Genomic DNA, 16,900 nt, shown 5'->3' with positions numbered 1-16,900 from the left:
AAAATTCCAAATTCTAGGGGTTGACAGAGCTATGATTCATAAACTGTATGTCTTTTCCTTATGCTTTGATATATGTAGCTTAATGTCACGATACGCATTTCTCGCTGGATGCATAATGTTCCATTTTAGCTCATTTAAAAGATTAATATCTGGGTGACCGAGCTTCGCTCAGAAAACATATAGGTAATAACTCGGAAATGCGCGTTTTCCCAGAGATAAGACCTAGCTAGATCGATTTTTCGCCCCTGAAAACCCCTACATACCAAATTTCATCGAAATCGTTAGAGCCGTTTCCGAGATCCCCGATATATATATATATATAATAATAATCATTTATTTCTATATATATATATATATATATATATATATATATATATGTCGGAGCGAGACACCAGAAAGACGTATTGCAGCATTACAGTTCATAGTTAGACGCCTGTAAAAGTCGATTAGCAATGTTTGGCTACATATTATTTGCTTGTAACGGAATCATAAAGTTGCGTAGAGAGTAACGCCACCATCTATTGGCGTATTGATGAACTAAGATGACAGGTAGAAGGCTTTGGAACGTCAAGAGGGGTATCTTGAGTGAACGTAGGCACGAGCAGGCATTTTTGTCGTTATGTTGGTAGACTGGTCAGGCAGGTTTACCAACTTGAATTGGGGGCGGGAGCGGTTGGCTCCGCCGCTGGAACTGGCTTCCTTCTTCTTGATCGGACCGCGCTAGAGATCGGACGTTAGCCAAGCTCGTGCCTAATTCGCTACGTTCCTGAAGGCTTACACCTGAAGGATTATTCTGAAAGCTTATAGATTCTCACGTTGTTTAACCGTTTAGCTAAGTGTTTTATTCCAAGTGTTATTTTGATTTCTTATGTGCCATTAGTAGCTTACTTTTGTAAAATAAAGATTTGAACGGTTTCATGTGATCATTTTATTTTGATTCAAATAATTTTGGAATAGTGATTGGTCATTTTGATTATTTAGTACTAAAATATAGTAGGCACTAGTATGGGTAACGAGTCTGAATGTTTATTTCATGCGTTGGTAGCATACCTACTATTTTGGCTGTGAAGTAATACATCTAGGTACTACCCCCACGCGCCCACCGCCATTAGGACCATCCTTCGCCGACATATAAATAAATAAATAAACAAGAATTGCTCATTTAAAGGTATTATTAGATTATATTAGACATAAGGGGTGTAACGGAAAAAAACTGTAATCTTCAAATGAAAAATTGGTGCAATTGATAAGGATTTTTGGATTTTAGGATTACTAGAATATAAAGCTACTTTTAATTTAAATAATTATCAGTTTTTATTATTATTCTATTTTCTGTAGGAGTGATAGGCAGCTTTTTCCTAGCGCGTTCAGTGACAGCTACTTACGGACCCGTTTGTCATATTTGCCTGCACCAACCCAACACATGCTGGATATGTCAAAGTTTTTTGGCTGTTTTATCCTTCTTATTTAATACACTCTTAATTTGAACCCATTAATAGTCGAGAGAACGGCACTGCAGGACGTATGGTGGTCTTACTTTGCTCATCGTCTATTAAAAAATGTGACTTATTGTACGAAGGAAATTGTATGCTTTTTGACTTGGCTTAGAAATTAATAACGCAAATTTTCGGTTAGTTTAGCTATCCTAACTTTTGAACGAATCTAAATACGTATGTATTTGGTTTATATTTCGTCTCACTTTAGCCGAATATTTACCCAATTTTTCATGATAAATATGATGGGCATGCGGGGGCGGGCGCAAATTCTATTAACAATATTTCTGATGGGTCACTTGTTCCTAGAGGCCGCTTCGAGACCTCTGTTCAAGAGACAAATTACTAAATTAGTAGTTGGTTATTATGAAATGCACGAATCTACGAGGTTATTTTAAGTGTATCGAAAGCAAGCATGGAGTATGTTGAAAATTTTCTTGCCATTTGGAAAATACCAAATTTCAGTGATCTCTTCTATTTAGCGGTGTAACGTCGCATGGCGTAAAACCATATTGCACTAAAAGATATAATGTAATAATAGGACTTTTAAATGCGATAAGAAAGCCACGATCATCATGCTTAGAAATAAAATTACAACCGTTTGAAATTTTCAGTTTTTTTTCGGCACAGGCTTTATATCGACCGTGATATAAACCCTGCTTACCTTTTGTATTGTTTTCCAGCTTTAGCTTTGTTTTGTATTCTTTTCTAGTGAAACTAACCGTGAATCATTCAACACTATTATTATTATTATTAAGTCACTTAGTTAATTAGTCATTCAAAAAAGTTTGATTACTCGGAAGTAGCACAATCCTAAGCGAAGCAGAACCGCAAAACGATGCGAAATGATATTTTAATATCAGAGGACCAAAAACAGTAAAAAATGTTCTTCAAAAATTATTTATTATCACATTTAACAATCGTTCACTTAGTTCTCTGAGAAATAGGTAATTACAATAAACTTTGTAACAGAAACATTCAAACGCGTATTTAGAAGCATTATTAACAATAAAATTAAGACCTGTTTACTATAATATATATTGTAAGGTCAATGTGGCTAATTCCGTCATAGGGTCTATTCTGTCCATTAGGGTTTTGATTGGAACAACAAACAAAATTGATTAATTCATCGACAAAGTAGCAATTGTTTTTAGTTTCAGCAATCAAAAGCTAATCGTTTTTTTTTCTATGATAGAAAATCAAAGAAATATACGCTCGTGGACGGAATAGTCCCTATGACGGAATTAGCCACATTGACCTTACTTTAAATTCATATATTATGTACTTTTATAATTTTTAGACCTTTGTGTCGCCAATAACAGGAGCAGCACTACATATTTATCTTAATATTTAATACATAACAGTCACGTTATACGGACTGTTAACGCACAGCTTAAGACAGACTCCGGTGTGCGAGAGGGACATCGCAATATACGTACATAGCGCTGTCACAATCATATACTGGAGTTCTGCGAATTGGCATCAGTGTGATACACGCGTAAACACTGAAGGTACCTAGTACCCTGTAAAATAGGTATTATATTCAAAGCGCACCCCTAAGAAATTACCTATGTTTGGAAGTTCTTCCCCTAAGGGGATGAACATATCAAGTGAAAAGTTTTTAACGACTTAGAGTCGAGGGTGACATGAGTAACATTAATTTAATAATAGATATGTAAGAAACTTGCTTACGTACAGTTTGCGCATGAACTTTAATTTTGGTAGCAAAATTTCTAGGGCACACTAGCGTCTTTTGAGCGTCAGCGGCTTGCTCAGCGCTATGGGAAATGGCGTCGCTGAGCAGTTGCGATAACGTTGCGTCGAGCAGCCGGGCTAGCAGATGATTGGCGCGACAGTATCTCGCGGCGAGATAGGCTACCCTTCCTTCTTTTATTAACACAGTTAAAAAAACGGGTAGTCTACCTCGCCGCGAGATACTGTCGCGCCAATCATGTGCTAGGGGTGCAGTGTTGTGAATAACGCTTATTTTTAGGCTTGAAGACTAGAGCCCTCAAGACTCGTAAGTCTTGAAGACTCGACTGTATTTTTGAGAATTGTATTTATTTATTTTACGCGTATGGATGTAAGAAATAGTCTTTTACGCCTTTGAGGCGTTAAGCCTCGAGAGTCTTAAGGGTTCGAGTCTTAAGCCTCGATATGATTATCTTCCTCGTTATATGCCTCGTTATTCACAACACTAGTAGAGCAGCTATAGTGTATAGGCTAGAAGCCGACGACTAGTGTGGGGGCTCAAATAATCTATATATATAAATGCAAGTGTCCTGACTGACTGACTGACTGATTCATCAACGCAGAGCCGAAACTACAAAAGCTATAAAGTTGAAATTTGCACACTAGGTTGCATTTATAAAGTGTACAAGAGATAAGAAGCGATTTTGAAAAATTCAACCCCTAAGGGGGTTAAAAAGGGGATGAAATGTTGTATGGGGTACAAGTTTTATTTTAAGCTAGGAATTTGAAACTTCGTAAAAAGGTATACTATTAAAAAACAAGAAAACCAATTTCAGCGTTTTGAAAATTCATCCCCCAAGGTAGTAAAAAAGGGGTTGAAATTTTGTATGGAGACCAAATATTTTTTTGAGTGTGGTAGTTGAATCTTTGTATAAGGGCATATTATTAGAATACAAGAAAAGTAATTTCTGCGTTTTCAAAAATTCGTCCCCTAAATGGGATAAAAAGGGGTTGAAAGTTTGAATCCATTACAAAAGCTTTGAAACTTCTTAGAAAGGCTTAATAGCCGATTACAAAAAAAGTAATTAAGACGTTTTTGCAAAATCAACCCCTATGGGGGTTAAAAAGGGAACGAAAGTTTGACTTAGGGGTTCAAATTTTATTTTAAGCCAGGAACTTGAAACGTTGTAAAAAGGTATTATATTAAAAGAGAAGAAAACTAATTTCAGCGTTTTTGAAAATTCATCCCCGAAGGTGGTGAAAAGGGGGTTGAAAGTTTGTATGTACATCAAATATTTTTTTGAGTGCGGGACTTGAATCTTTGTACAAGGCCATATTATAAGACAAGAAAAATAATTTCAGCGTTTTTAAAAATTCATCCCTTAAAAGGGTTAAAAAGGGGTTGAAAGTTTGTATGGAGATCAAAAGTTTTTTTGAGTGCGGGACTTGAATCTTTGTATAAAGGCATATTATTAGATTAGAAGAAAAGTAATTTCAGGGTTTTTGAAAATTCATCTCTCAAGGTGGTGAAAAAGGGGTTGAAACTTTGTATAGAGAACAAACATTTTTGTGAGTGCGGGGCTTGAATCTTTGTAAAAAAGCATATTATTAGAATATAAGAAAAGTGATTTAAGCGTTTTATAAAAATAATCCTATTAAATGGTTAAAAAGGGGTTGAAAGTTTGTATGGGGTTCAAATTTTATTTTAAGCTAGGAACTTGAAACTTCGTATAAAGATATTTAATTAAAAGAGAAGAAAACAAATTTCAGCGTTTTTGAAAATTTATCTCTCAAGGTGGTGAAAAAGGGGTTGAAAGTTTGTATGGAGATCAAACATTTTTGTGAGTGCGGGTCATGAGTCTTTGTACGAAAGCATATTATTAGAATACAAGTAAAGTAATTCCAGCATTAAAAGGGTTAAAAAGGAGTTGAAAGTTTGTATGGGGTTTAAATTTTATTTTTAGCCAGGAACTTGAAACTTCGTAAAAAAATATTTTATTAAAAGAGAAGAAAACTCATTTCAGCGTTTTTGAAAATTCATCCTTCAAGGTGGTGAAAAAGGGTTGAAAGTATGCATCGGGCGCGATTTTTTTTAAATAGTGGACGTGAAATTCTTCTAAGAGCGACGCAAGAGGGATTATATCGAGAACTTTTTTTTTTCAGGCTTGAAACTTCATGAGTAGTTTGTGACAGACAAATCTCATGCTTTGTATAATTATTAACAAATTATTAACAGTCCATACTGCTATCTTCTTTAGGTGGTCGCCAACATCCGTTAGGGCATGGCAATTAAAGAAGAAGACTACTATATTTTGCCGCATTAATGCTCTCTGCTCATGTAGAATATATTACCACCAACATACAAATCCACGCGGACGAAGTCGCTGGCAACAGCTAGTATACCATAAATTGTGTATACCATCACGTTTTTTAAGTCGATAATTAACGAGATGTTTCGCTCAGTCACGAGAAGCTTAGAACATTCTACTGCACACACGCGTTGCCTGACCGACTTCCACTTCAGGTTTTCTGACTTAAAAACGGGATTAACACATTTTAATTTAATTAATACGAATATGCGGTCGAGCTCTATTGAATTTTAGGAGCTCTGCTTCCAGTGATATTGAATAATTAATAAATATTTTATCTGTACAAAATAATGTACATTGTATACAATATATATTTATGAATTTAAATAACTATCACAATTCTTAAAGCTTAAGCCGTGATTACGTACAACCAGTCGTACAACTATTAAAACAATGGTCTGTTTAGGTACTTCAATATTTAATGTCATATATTTATTGTTAATGTTAAAATATATACACATAAGTACCTAATGTATTTTATTTGGAAAAATTCTTGGAGGGGTCCGTTTCATGAGAGCCTGTTTTTTGTTACATACATACATATTATTTATGTAAGGTCAATGTGGCTAATTCTGTCCATTAGCGTTTTTCTCGGACAACGAACCAAAATTGATAATTTCATCGACAAAGCACCGATTGCTTTTAGTTTCAGCAATAAAAAGCAGATGGTTTTTTTCCTCCGGTTGAAAATAAAAGAAATTTATACACTCGTAGACTGAATATGACGGAATTAGCCACATTTACCATAATTTAGTTATATATACTTAATAATTTACTTGGGTTAAAACTTTTTTCTTCGCAAACGTGATGAAAAACATTGTGTGGCATTGGGTTTATATTGACACTCTGTATATACATTTTAGACAAACCTCCATTATTGTACAATGTATTCTTTGTTTATATCTGTATTCTTTCTTTTCATGAAACTGGCACCTGGCCTCTGACTGATCGTGTACAGTCGACTTCAAAGATTACGTTTACACTTTTGCATCTTAATGCTTTGTAATAAGGTGAAAATGTAAACATAATACATACTTACATATGTTATATGATATAACATATGTAAGTATTATTTACCTAAATACAGTCCACGTGAAAGATATAACTTATATCTTTCACGTGGAATGTATTTAGGTTCATAAACTAAAATAAATAGTTTTACTATTAAATAAATTGGACAGGCATTTCTTCGAAGGAATTTCACTAAATAGTCATACTTGGTGTTCATATTTAATTAATATAATTAATTAGTAGTTATTTTTAAATATATATTTTTATAACCTTCAGTTAAAAATATTTTCCTCATAAATATATATCAATTCTGTGCTCGAATCGCAAGTAGCTTAAAAATATTTACATTTTAAAAATGTGTGCCTTATTATTATTATTTGTACAGTTTTTTTAGTTTAGTACCTATTAAAATTTAAAAGGAGATTGCCGGGAGGAATTAGCTGCCCGTTGTGCAAGACTGCACATACTTTTTATATAAATTTACCTTTTTAGGGTTCCGTACCCAAAAGGTAAAAACGGGACCCTATTACTAAGACTCCGCTGTCCGTCCATCCGTCCGTCCGTCCGTCCGTCCGACTATCACCAGGCTGTATCTCACGAACCGTGATAGCTAGACAGTTGAAATTTTCACAGATGATGTATTTCTGTTGCCGCTATAACAACAAATACTAAAAACAGAATAAAATAAAGATTTAAGTGGGGCTCCCATACAACAAACGTGGTTTTTGACCGAAGTTAAGCAACGTCAGGCGGGGTTAGTACTTGGATGGGTGACCGTTTTTTTGCTTGTTTTTTTTTTGCTTGTTTTGCTCTATTTTTTGTTGATGGTGCGGAACCCTCCGTGCGCGAGTCCGACTCGCTCTTGGCCGGTTTTTTACGTATTTTTGTTTATGGGTTTTGATACTGTTTTATCTATTTTTTACTATTAGTCGGATTACATTTTGTTTCACCAAAAACCAGTACCTTATTATTACAGTCGTCTATAAAACCCGTATTGATAAAATAACTCATGGAACAATTTTATTAACCGTTCAAGTGGCGCCCTCGATAACGCAAAAAATTGACAAGTGGCGGAGCCCCCTAGGGGGTTATAGCTTTTTCTCACAATCTATAACTCCCGCGGGAACAATAGGTATTGGCCTTTGTCCTTCAGTACAGTATACCCCTGCATGAAATACATTCTTTTTCACCACACCAACTCGGAAAGGCTTACTTTTCACTTCAAAAACTAATAGCAAAGTTGCATTTTATTCACATGTGAGGCAAAGTAATCAAATGCAAATTTTGAGTTGTTTTCTCATGTTTGCTGGTAGAAGTGGTAGAATTGACTTTGAAATGATGATTTTGGATGATAAATACTTAATAACATTCATTTGGATTTTATTTTGTTTGATTTTACATTTATTATTTGCTTCGGGTTGGTGTGGTGAAAAATTTTGTGTTTCACTCGGGGGCAACTTTTGTTTAACCCTCGTGCTTTGAAACCCTCGCAACGCTCAAGATTCCATTTTTCGAACCACTCGCTACGCTCATGGTTCAATTTTGGAATCTTTCGCTTGCTCGGGTATCAATATTAGCACGAGCGGTTATACAACAACTTTGCCCCCTTTTAAAACAAATAACTATTTCGAGCAACTGTGATGAAAAGACAATTTTGTTCTCTTCTATTTTCCTGGCTATACTTACGCTGTGCCCAGTAATTCGTGGGAGGAACAACTGTCAGTGACATAAGATATTAAAGGCACTTTTAAATTTTAATAATAATAAAGTCGTAGTTGACGTTGATATTACAAATGAATTAAATAAATTCTGAAATCATGGCAATCTCCTTTATCTACCTATACCCACAGACAATCCAACCTCTAGACATAGCATAGTCGCGCTACCCCCTCTGCCACACATACGGTAGCGTTACTCCATCTTCGAGTCAATCCCGTGCCGTGATTGGTCCGTGTCTTTGAACGGACCAATCACGGCACGCGATTCGCTCACCTCGTCCCCCCGCACCCCCGTATTTTTGGCAGCATCGGTTTCATGAAAGAATTGGCCTAAGCTTAGTCTAGAGGTTGGATTGTCAGTGCCTATACCTATACCCAAAGATGGCCGGCTCTTTATCATTTGTCACCATGGCTGTCACGTTCTAACAAATATGTAAGTGCGAAAGTGACGCATACCATGACTGGTGATAAAGATGCGACCATGATAGCTGGTCTAAACAATAAATAGCTTACAGCTGTATATCACGCGCACTTGGTTTAAAAGCGACTTGAATTATTTACTCATATATCTACAAGTTGCTCACAAAAATAATCATTTCCAATGAGAGTTTACTCCCGGTTGACTTTTATTTACATTCAACAACGACCTACACCGTACGATTATGTTTCTGTTATTATGTCTTGAGTACTAGTTTTTACCCGGTATTCAATTTGTAGTAACAGATCATAATTATAAATATTTTAATATACCTATTAAAATTCTAATACAAGGAACTGGGGGTTAAAGTCGTGATGAGGTCCCTGTTTGCGAACCACTACGTCACTACGGCCAGTGAAACGAGATAAATAAGTGAATCTGGCCGTTGTGTACTGAGTTACAAGGCGATAGCCAGCGATTATTATCTAAAGTGTCATCTATCGAACTTGCTAACTATGTAAACACCGCCATATTGAAATTGTCTCTGAATGATGAATTTACTAGTGACTTTTGTTTACATTAGTTAGCAAGTTCCACATAATGACACTTTATGTCTTTATACGCACGAATGCCAACTGTTGTTTGACAAAAGCAGAGCTGTCGTTGCGTTTCGTTGTACAGTCGCCATCAGATATATCAGAGCAGCCAAGGTGTTCACAATATCTGAACACGCACTCTAACGCCTTGACAATAGAGGCGTGTTCGTATATTTGTGAGCACCTTGACCGCTCCGATATATCTGATGGCGACTGTACAAGGGAGCTGCTACTACAGACATTAACACTTACGATGAGCAGTATCTTTCAGCGTACTAACAATCTTGTGAAGGAACGTTAAAGTCCTCCATTAGATATCTAGGACCACTTGCATCAATCACTAACCCGGGGTTAATCGGTTAAACCTGGAGTTATCATGGTTACCAGTACTACAATTTGAGACTGGGTTAAAGGTTAAAACTAACCCCGGGTTATTGGGATAGTGCATGTGGCGCTTATTGGTATATATGTATGTCAGCGCTGGTGGCCTAGCGGTAAGAGTGTGCTTTCAATTCGGAGGTCGCGGGTTCGGACTCCGGCTCGTACCAATGAGTTTTTCGGAACTTATGTACGAAATATCATTTGATATTTATTACTAGCCGCGTTTCGGTGAAGGAAAATATCTTGAGGAAACCGGACTAATCCTAATAAGGTCTAGTTTGTCGGTCTAGTCCCTCTGGTTTGGAAGGTCAGATGGCAGGCGCTTTCGTAAAAACTAGGCCTACGCCAATTCTCGGGATTAGTTGCCAGTATCCCAGGCTCCCATGATCCGTGGCAAAAAGCCGGGACAACGCGAGGAAGATGATTGGTATATATGTCTAAGTGCCTTTCAGCTGACGACTTAATGAGATGCTCCATATATGTGTTATGAAGACGTCTTGGTCTTCAGTAGAAGGACCGGCCAGTACATGGTCACGAAGAGAAGGAACAGCGCGGGAAACACAACCCGAGAGAGTTTGTCGATCTCCCTCCACAGCACACGCTCCTGGCCCGTGTCCGCGTCCAGCCAAGCTACCTGCAAACAAAAAACTGATTGTTACATTTCTTTAGAAACCGGCCAGGTGCGAGTCGGACTCGCCCGTCGAGGGCTACGTACAAATTTAACTAGTGTTTTATTTTTTACGGATATGATGGTCGTTTTTGTCTACGTGACAGCGTGATAAAACGGCATGCGTCATTTTCAGTTACGTTCTGTTAAAAGTGACGGATATTTTGATATGTGGATAATAGGCCTGCAGATTTTTCCCTGTATTTGTAGTGTACGCTGTGTAAGACGATATTACTTGCGTTAGTATGCAGGAGAAATCTAACTCTATGGCCAAGGATTGCAAGCTCAGACTGAGCGTGTTGTGACCATGTCATATAATTAGTATTCATACTTGAAGTATGCTCTGACGGCGCTCAACCCCTATGAGGTGGGGGGTCGCAGCGGGCGCGGGGTGCACCGCGGGTGTCGCCGCCGCCGGGGACGTAGGCGACATGACGTCCACCTTGCGGCACCTGACGCCGCTACCCTCCCAGGCTGCCACCGTGCCACACGAGCCCTTATCGCCGTTGAGACGCTGCAACAGATTAACGAATTGGAGAACTTTGGTAGACCAGAGCTCACCGGCTGCGTGTGCTCTGCGGGCGCTGTGCACACGCACGTCATGCAAGCGGTGTGCCGTCTTTCATAAGGGTATATTACAATCATTCGGTGTGCACAAGCCTTACGCCCCGAGCGTGCGCGCTCGACGCTAATGCCGACCCTCATACATACATAGACCCAATTTACTCTGAGCATGAGTTTCGTGGGCGAGGCGTTAGTCATATGTTGGCGAGGATACAGTTTTCAGAGCTGCGCAGCCTAATCCAAAAGGATGCCACCCTAGACCGAATAACGGCAAATAAATTGGGAACGCGAGACTCCGCAAACATACTCGACGGCAGCAGTCGCAGTCTCTTGCAGTCGCTATCTGGATAGGTACTTAAAACTTACCACGGGTATGATTCTAGGCAACGATTCTTGCGCTTTATTCTTGTTCATTTGATACTGTTTATCCAGCACCTTAACCACGACGAACTCTCCCAGGGCTGCGAACACGAACATCATGCACCCAGCCATCCATAAGTCCAAGGCCTGAAAATACGAATTTATTATTAGTGATTTATTTGCTTAAGAACCCACATAGACTGAAACTAAGCACCGACATCTATGTACTTATAAAGGAGTTAATATCACGGATAAATGTTTCTTATTTCTTTTTATTATATCTAATACACCACATGGTATTTCAGTGCCCTGTTATTAGATATGTAATAACAAACCAGTTGCGGATTTTAACAACTTGGCAAGAAACGCGAGTAATCGCTAAACACAAGCTTTTATAAACCTAATAATAATAAACATTTAAATAGGTACTTTATTCTTACCTTCACATAAGCAACAGGCGGTATATCAGCTCGGAGGCCAGTAAACATGGTAACCAGAGTCAACATGCACGTAACCAGCAAGGTCACCCGGCCAGGAATGGCGTCCAAGTCCAGCCAGAAACTGAACCACGACAGCATGACCACTAGGGACGATGGAGCAAACGTCTGGATGAGATGGTGACCGATTTGTCGCTCAAATCTGAAGTATACTACTAGTCTTGAGTAGTTACCTGAAAACGAAAAAACCAGCTAAGTGCGAGTCGGATTCACGTTCCAAGGTTTCCGTACATTATGTCCGACTCAAGCTTTACTGCACATTTCTAATAGGTTTACATGTCCTCTCAAACTATTTTGTGTATTTTTTTCAAAATTTTAGACCCAGTAGTTTCGGAGATAAAGGGGGGGAATGGTCAGACAGACAGATGCACGGGTGATCCTATAAGGGTTCCGTATTTCCTTTTGAGGTACGGAACCCTAAAAAGTTTATCAATTGTACAGTCGCCATCAGATAACGGAGTGCCTAAGTTGCTTACAAATATTTGAACACGCCTCTATTTTCAAGGCGCTCTTCTAAGAGTGCGTGTTCAGATATTTTTGAGCATCTCGGCCACTCCTATATATCTGATTTCGACTGTTCAGGATTTTTGTTAAAGTTGGACTAAGGGCCTTTATAAGAGAGTATGGCAGCAGCAAAGATAAAAGACAAAGCGTTTCCTGCCGTATCTCAATCTTTGAACACACATTGAAGACAGGTTTACAGCGTGTGACCTACATTTGGCCCAAAAATTAGCAATGTGAGGCAGAAAACATTTTTTTTTAAATAATGTACAAAAATTTTGCACTGAAATATATCTAAGTAAATTTACACAACGAATTATTTGAAGCGCTGATTACTCATTATAAAACTCCATAGACTTATAGATTAAGATTATTTTTCAACCTAGCGTTTTCCCGGCTTAGTGCCAGGGTCTGATTTCCTTCTCATTCTTCGCCACTTTGCCCGGTCTTCGGCATCCTCAGGTGAGATTGTTCTTTTCTGTTCTCTCTGTCCTGACTAGTAAATGACTGAGCAATTTTTTTAATAATCTTAAAGTCTCCAGAGAACTCGCTGGCTGATAGTGACTCCGGCCTCGTCTTATCTTACCGTCCTTGTCAATCATGTATCCATTGGTCTCCTCAAGCCTCAGAGGCTCCCCGATATGGTACTGCAGCAGCTTCAACTCCGGGTTTATGGTGACTCCGGCCTCGCTCCAACGGAACCTCACCTTCTGGTTACTGTACGAAACTGTAAAGTATTTATTTATGAGTAACAACATAATATATTAGAATGGAGTGAATTCTCTTTGATAATATAAGTAAGTACCTACAATCTCCTTTCAAAACAGAGCGAATGTTTTAATCTTATTTGTGTCTCAAAAATCGCAAACGTGGGGTAAATCTATCTCAGATCTACCGCCAACATCGAAACATCGAAACATCGAAAATCGTTATCTGCCTTGGAGGATATAATCAAACGGAGACGCCATGTCTGTAATTTTCTGTACAAAACAGTCTGCCGATTTTTGCGGGGGAGGGGAACGTCAAATGTATGCGTAACGTAAAAATAGCCATGTCAGATAAACGTCAGTCCATACATTGTGTATGACCGTTGGCCGCCTATTTTCGACAGAGGGGAAAGCCTGTCAATGGCTACTCCGTTTAGTTGTATTCTCCAAGTTATCTGCCTCTAAATCGTTCTTGCATATTTAAGTAATAGAGAGGTAGATAGATTTATTATGTTTAAAAATGGCTGTCACAATAAAATTAATGATGTATGTCCTGTATTGACATATGTTACTCCTTGAAAGCCGCAAAAATATGTGACACGTTTATGGCTCTAGAAATAAGATCGTGTCAGATATTTTTGCGGTCTTCATTGTGTAACATATTGTTGCAGGTGACTGTACAACATCATAGTTTAGTCCAACCACATTTGTGCGAATGGCAAGGAGACTAACGATTTCGGTCTTTCTATGTTTACATTTTGGCTTTCGCTATGCTACCGAGGGACACGGAACGCACGCTCGACATCATACTTACATTAAATTTGTTATAAAATATTTATGTACAAACAGCAACAACGCTTTAACTGTAGATCGGTGGGCCTTATTACAAAAGGCATAAGGTCCACCGATGAACAGTTAAGAAAGTGGGCGATGGTACAGTGGGCCAAGAAAGTGGTATACCAGTTTTGACAAAAGTTTCTGCGAGATCTAACAATCGCTAAGGTTGACAATGACGTACAGTTGACGTACGTGTGTCGACCTTGTTGTCTCATGACGTTCAAACGAACCTCAACCGCAGGGTGGTAGACCACTTTCTTGGCCCACTGTACCTAACCAATGTATGATGATCGATGTCAGCGCCGAGCTCGTTGATTTTTTTATCAAAATTTAAAAAGATAAATTAAATCCTAGTTCAATTTAAAAATATCAAATTACATTCTACTCACAGCTTTCGATGTAAATCGGACAGGACTGTATGTCCATGGGGTAGAGTTGAAATTCCATTTGGCAAGCGATGATGGCATGCATCCGTGCCGCATAGCGCACTGTCTGATTCCGATAGAGAGTGACGGACGAGAACTTGTGCGTTAACTCTGCTATTTCTGAAAATGTACAATGATAAATAGTACATTGTATCGCAAGGGAGCAAAGTGACATGTTTTCGGCGAGGGCGTTTATTTAATCCTGAGCGTAGTGAGGGATTCAAGTGTTAACGCCCACGGTAGAAATCATTTTGCTATCATGTGACACATACTGATTTTCAAGTCACCTATGTGGAACCAAAGAAGTAAAAACAATGTGTCCTTGAATAGAAGAGTGTCACTTTGATCCCTCCTAGCAGGAAAGAAAAAGCCCTTTTCCGAAATGGTGATGCGAAAATATTTTTAGCATTTTTTTTCCGTGCAGTTATCATTTTAAGTGTAAATATTACTGCCCCGCTGTTGATAACAGACGTAACGGCCGGCCATTGGAAAACTCATTCAATTGTTTGACGTATTTTAATAGTGCCACAAGTTCCAAATTGAAACGGGTGTTTCAACGGCAGCTACCGCTGTTATGCGTGGTAGGGCAGAGTGCCTATTATCAGAAGATGTTAAGAATCATAAAATGCATTACGGGCTAAACTTGAAGAAAGACTGTGACTAAAAATAATTGATACTAAAGTGTCATTCTATGGAACTTGCTAACTGTGTAAACAAAAGTCACTAGTAAATTGACATTCAGAGACAATTTTCATATGGCGGTTTGTTTATATAGTTAGCAAGTTCCATAAAATGACACTTTAAGGGCGGTTACAGACTAGCATTTTATACGAGCGTACGCGTACGCGCATGTATGCTCGTAAAGACTGAATGTAGCGAAAAGTAACGCACGTGTAAGCTCGTAAAGCCGAAACGACCGCACACGAGTAGAAAAATACGCTAGTCTGAAACCGCCCTTATGCTATATTTTTTGTTGGAGCTTAAAAATAAAGTTTTTATGTATTACTTCAAAAATATGTTACTTATTTAATTGTGCACAATATGAAAACGTTTCTCAATATTTTAATGGCGAACAATAAAATCAAATGTAAACTTTTTTTTTAATTAGACAAAATAAAACATTACACTAAACTCTTGCGTTTTGTACACATATTTAATTACACAAACGGGTCTACCGCGATATATAGAGTTTCATTGTTTTTCCGTTACCACAGCTGGTGCAACTCAGCTGAAACGTCGGAATTTAAGGTAAAAACAATGAAACTACCTATATCGCGGTAGACCCGTTTGTGTAATAAAATAAAATAAAATATTGATAAACATGTAACTTAATTCATTGCACGCTACGGCTAGCATAAAGTGTTCTTTGGAAATATATTAAACCTAAATAAATGTAACTATTGATAGTGCACCCGTCCGAAAAATTTTGATTGTAATATCTGGGACAGAAACTGTGGAAACTAATTTTCTGACTGAGTTCCACGAAAGTCATTCTTTACAAAATAAGTAGTTGTCTTTGTCTAATCCTTTTTCTTTCATTATTTAAGGGAAGCAATGTTGGTACTTAATGGTAAGCTTAACAACTTTCTCTAAATAAAGTTACCCGTCCCAATGAACCTCAGAAAGTGGAATCTCAGTCAGTACCTACAAAAAGATGATAGTGAAAGCGGAATGGTCATACAGGTGGAAAATCGTGAAAATCCATACAGACAGCCTGATCTTATCTAAAATGTGTAAATCTGACGGCCATTTGCATAAAAACACCTCTATTTTTTTCATATTTATCTTTTTTGTGTAATCTATACTTTTTCTTACTGTAGGTATTTTAAAGAGAATACAACAACCTTATTATGGCGTACATAGAGACAAATGAAAAAACACTGGAAAATAGAAAAGCACTAGTTTACAAAAACGGACTAGTAAAGTACTTCGAAATGTTTGTTTGTCTTGTTTTTATAAAGTCAACAAAGTACTGGTTTAATTGGGTCAATTTAAACTATTTTATTTTGTTATTTAAGTTATGTTCTTATTGATTTTATGTCGAATTGGTTGTTTATACTTGTTTTTGTGTACTGTGTATCATTAGTTTGCCGTATATAAGTTTCATAAAAAATATATTTATTTTAACACACTTCTCTATTATTTCGCTACTCGTTCAACAAACTAAAAGCTGCTTTCAAACTTTGGAACTACTCTTAATTTTCTTTATTCAATTCTGAATATCGCTTTAGACCACTTTTATATTTATTTTAGTCATTGGCTTTATAATACCAATATGTAGTAAATAGCAACAATAATAGTTTTAACAACGAAACAATTCAGATTCACGGCACGATCTCGTTTCGTATATTTGCATAGGTACATTTTCCTAGCGATATATTTAGGTACATAGGGTAAAGGCACCAGTAGTCAGCCTTATAACGACTTTTTTAAGTTTGAACGTTCGGCATTTCTACAGCATTAGTCGGATAATTAAACAAATGACATGGTTAGATCAATTGTTTATCATAGTTTTAAAACAAAATATTTTAAAAAATAACAATCCTCTTTATAATATCTCTAATTAAGTTTAAACAAAAAATGGCACTTTTCTCCAGTAGTCAGCCTCCAAAATCCAGTAAGCAGCCTCTGTGTACCCAGTACTCAGCCTATACAAACTATTCA

General features: G+C 37.5%; 1 protein-coding gene across 2 annotated transcripts in view; it reads right to left on the bottom strand.

Annotated features, from left to right (window-relative positions):
- Positions 1 to 10,124: 10,124 nt before the first annotated feature.
- Positions 10,125 to 16,900, bottom strand: part of LOC134662779 (glycine receptor subunit alpha-1) — a 48,701-nt gene continuing 41,925 nt past the window's right edge. For both annotated transcript variants that reach the window (XM_063519073.1, XM_063519074.1), the window contains 6 exons: positions 14,201 to 14,356; positions 12,854 to 12,994; positions 11,710 to 11,939; positions 11,276 to 11,416; positions 10,677 to 10,859; positions 10,125 to 10,312 (listed from right to left, as the gene is read on the bottom strand). In XM_063519073.1, the coding sequence (XP_063375143.1) occupies positions 10,163 to 10,312; positions 10,677 to 10,859; positions 11,276 to 11,416; positions 11,710 to 11,939; positions 12,854 to 12,994; positions 14,201 to 14,356 (1,001 nt within the window). In that variant the 3' untranslated portion in view covers positions 10,125 to 10,162. The remainder of the gene's footprint in view (positions 10,313 to 10,676; positions 10,860 to 11,275; positions 11,417 to 11,709; positions 11,940 to 12,853; positions 12,995 to 14,200; positions 14,357 to 16,900) is intronic.

This window comes from Cydia amplana, chromosome 3 (genome assembly GCF_948474715.1).
Source record: "Cydia amplana chromosome 3, ilCydAmpl1.1, whole genome shotgun sequence".
In the NCBI taxonomy this organism is placed as follows: domain Eukaryota; kingdom Metazoa; phylum Arthropoda; class Insecta; order Lepidoptera; family Tortricidae; genus Cydia; species Cydia amplana.
This window is presented reverse-complemented; position numbering and strand designations above follow the sequence as displayed.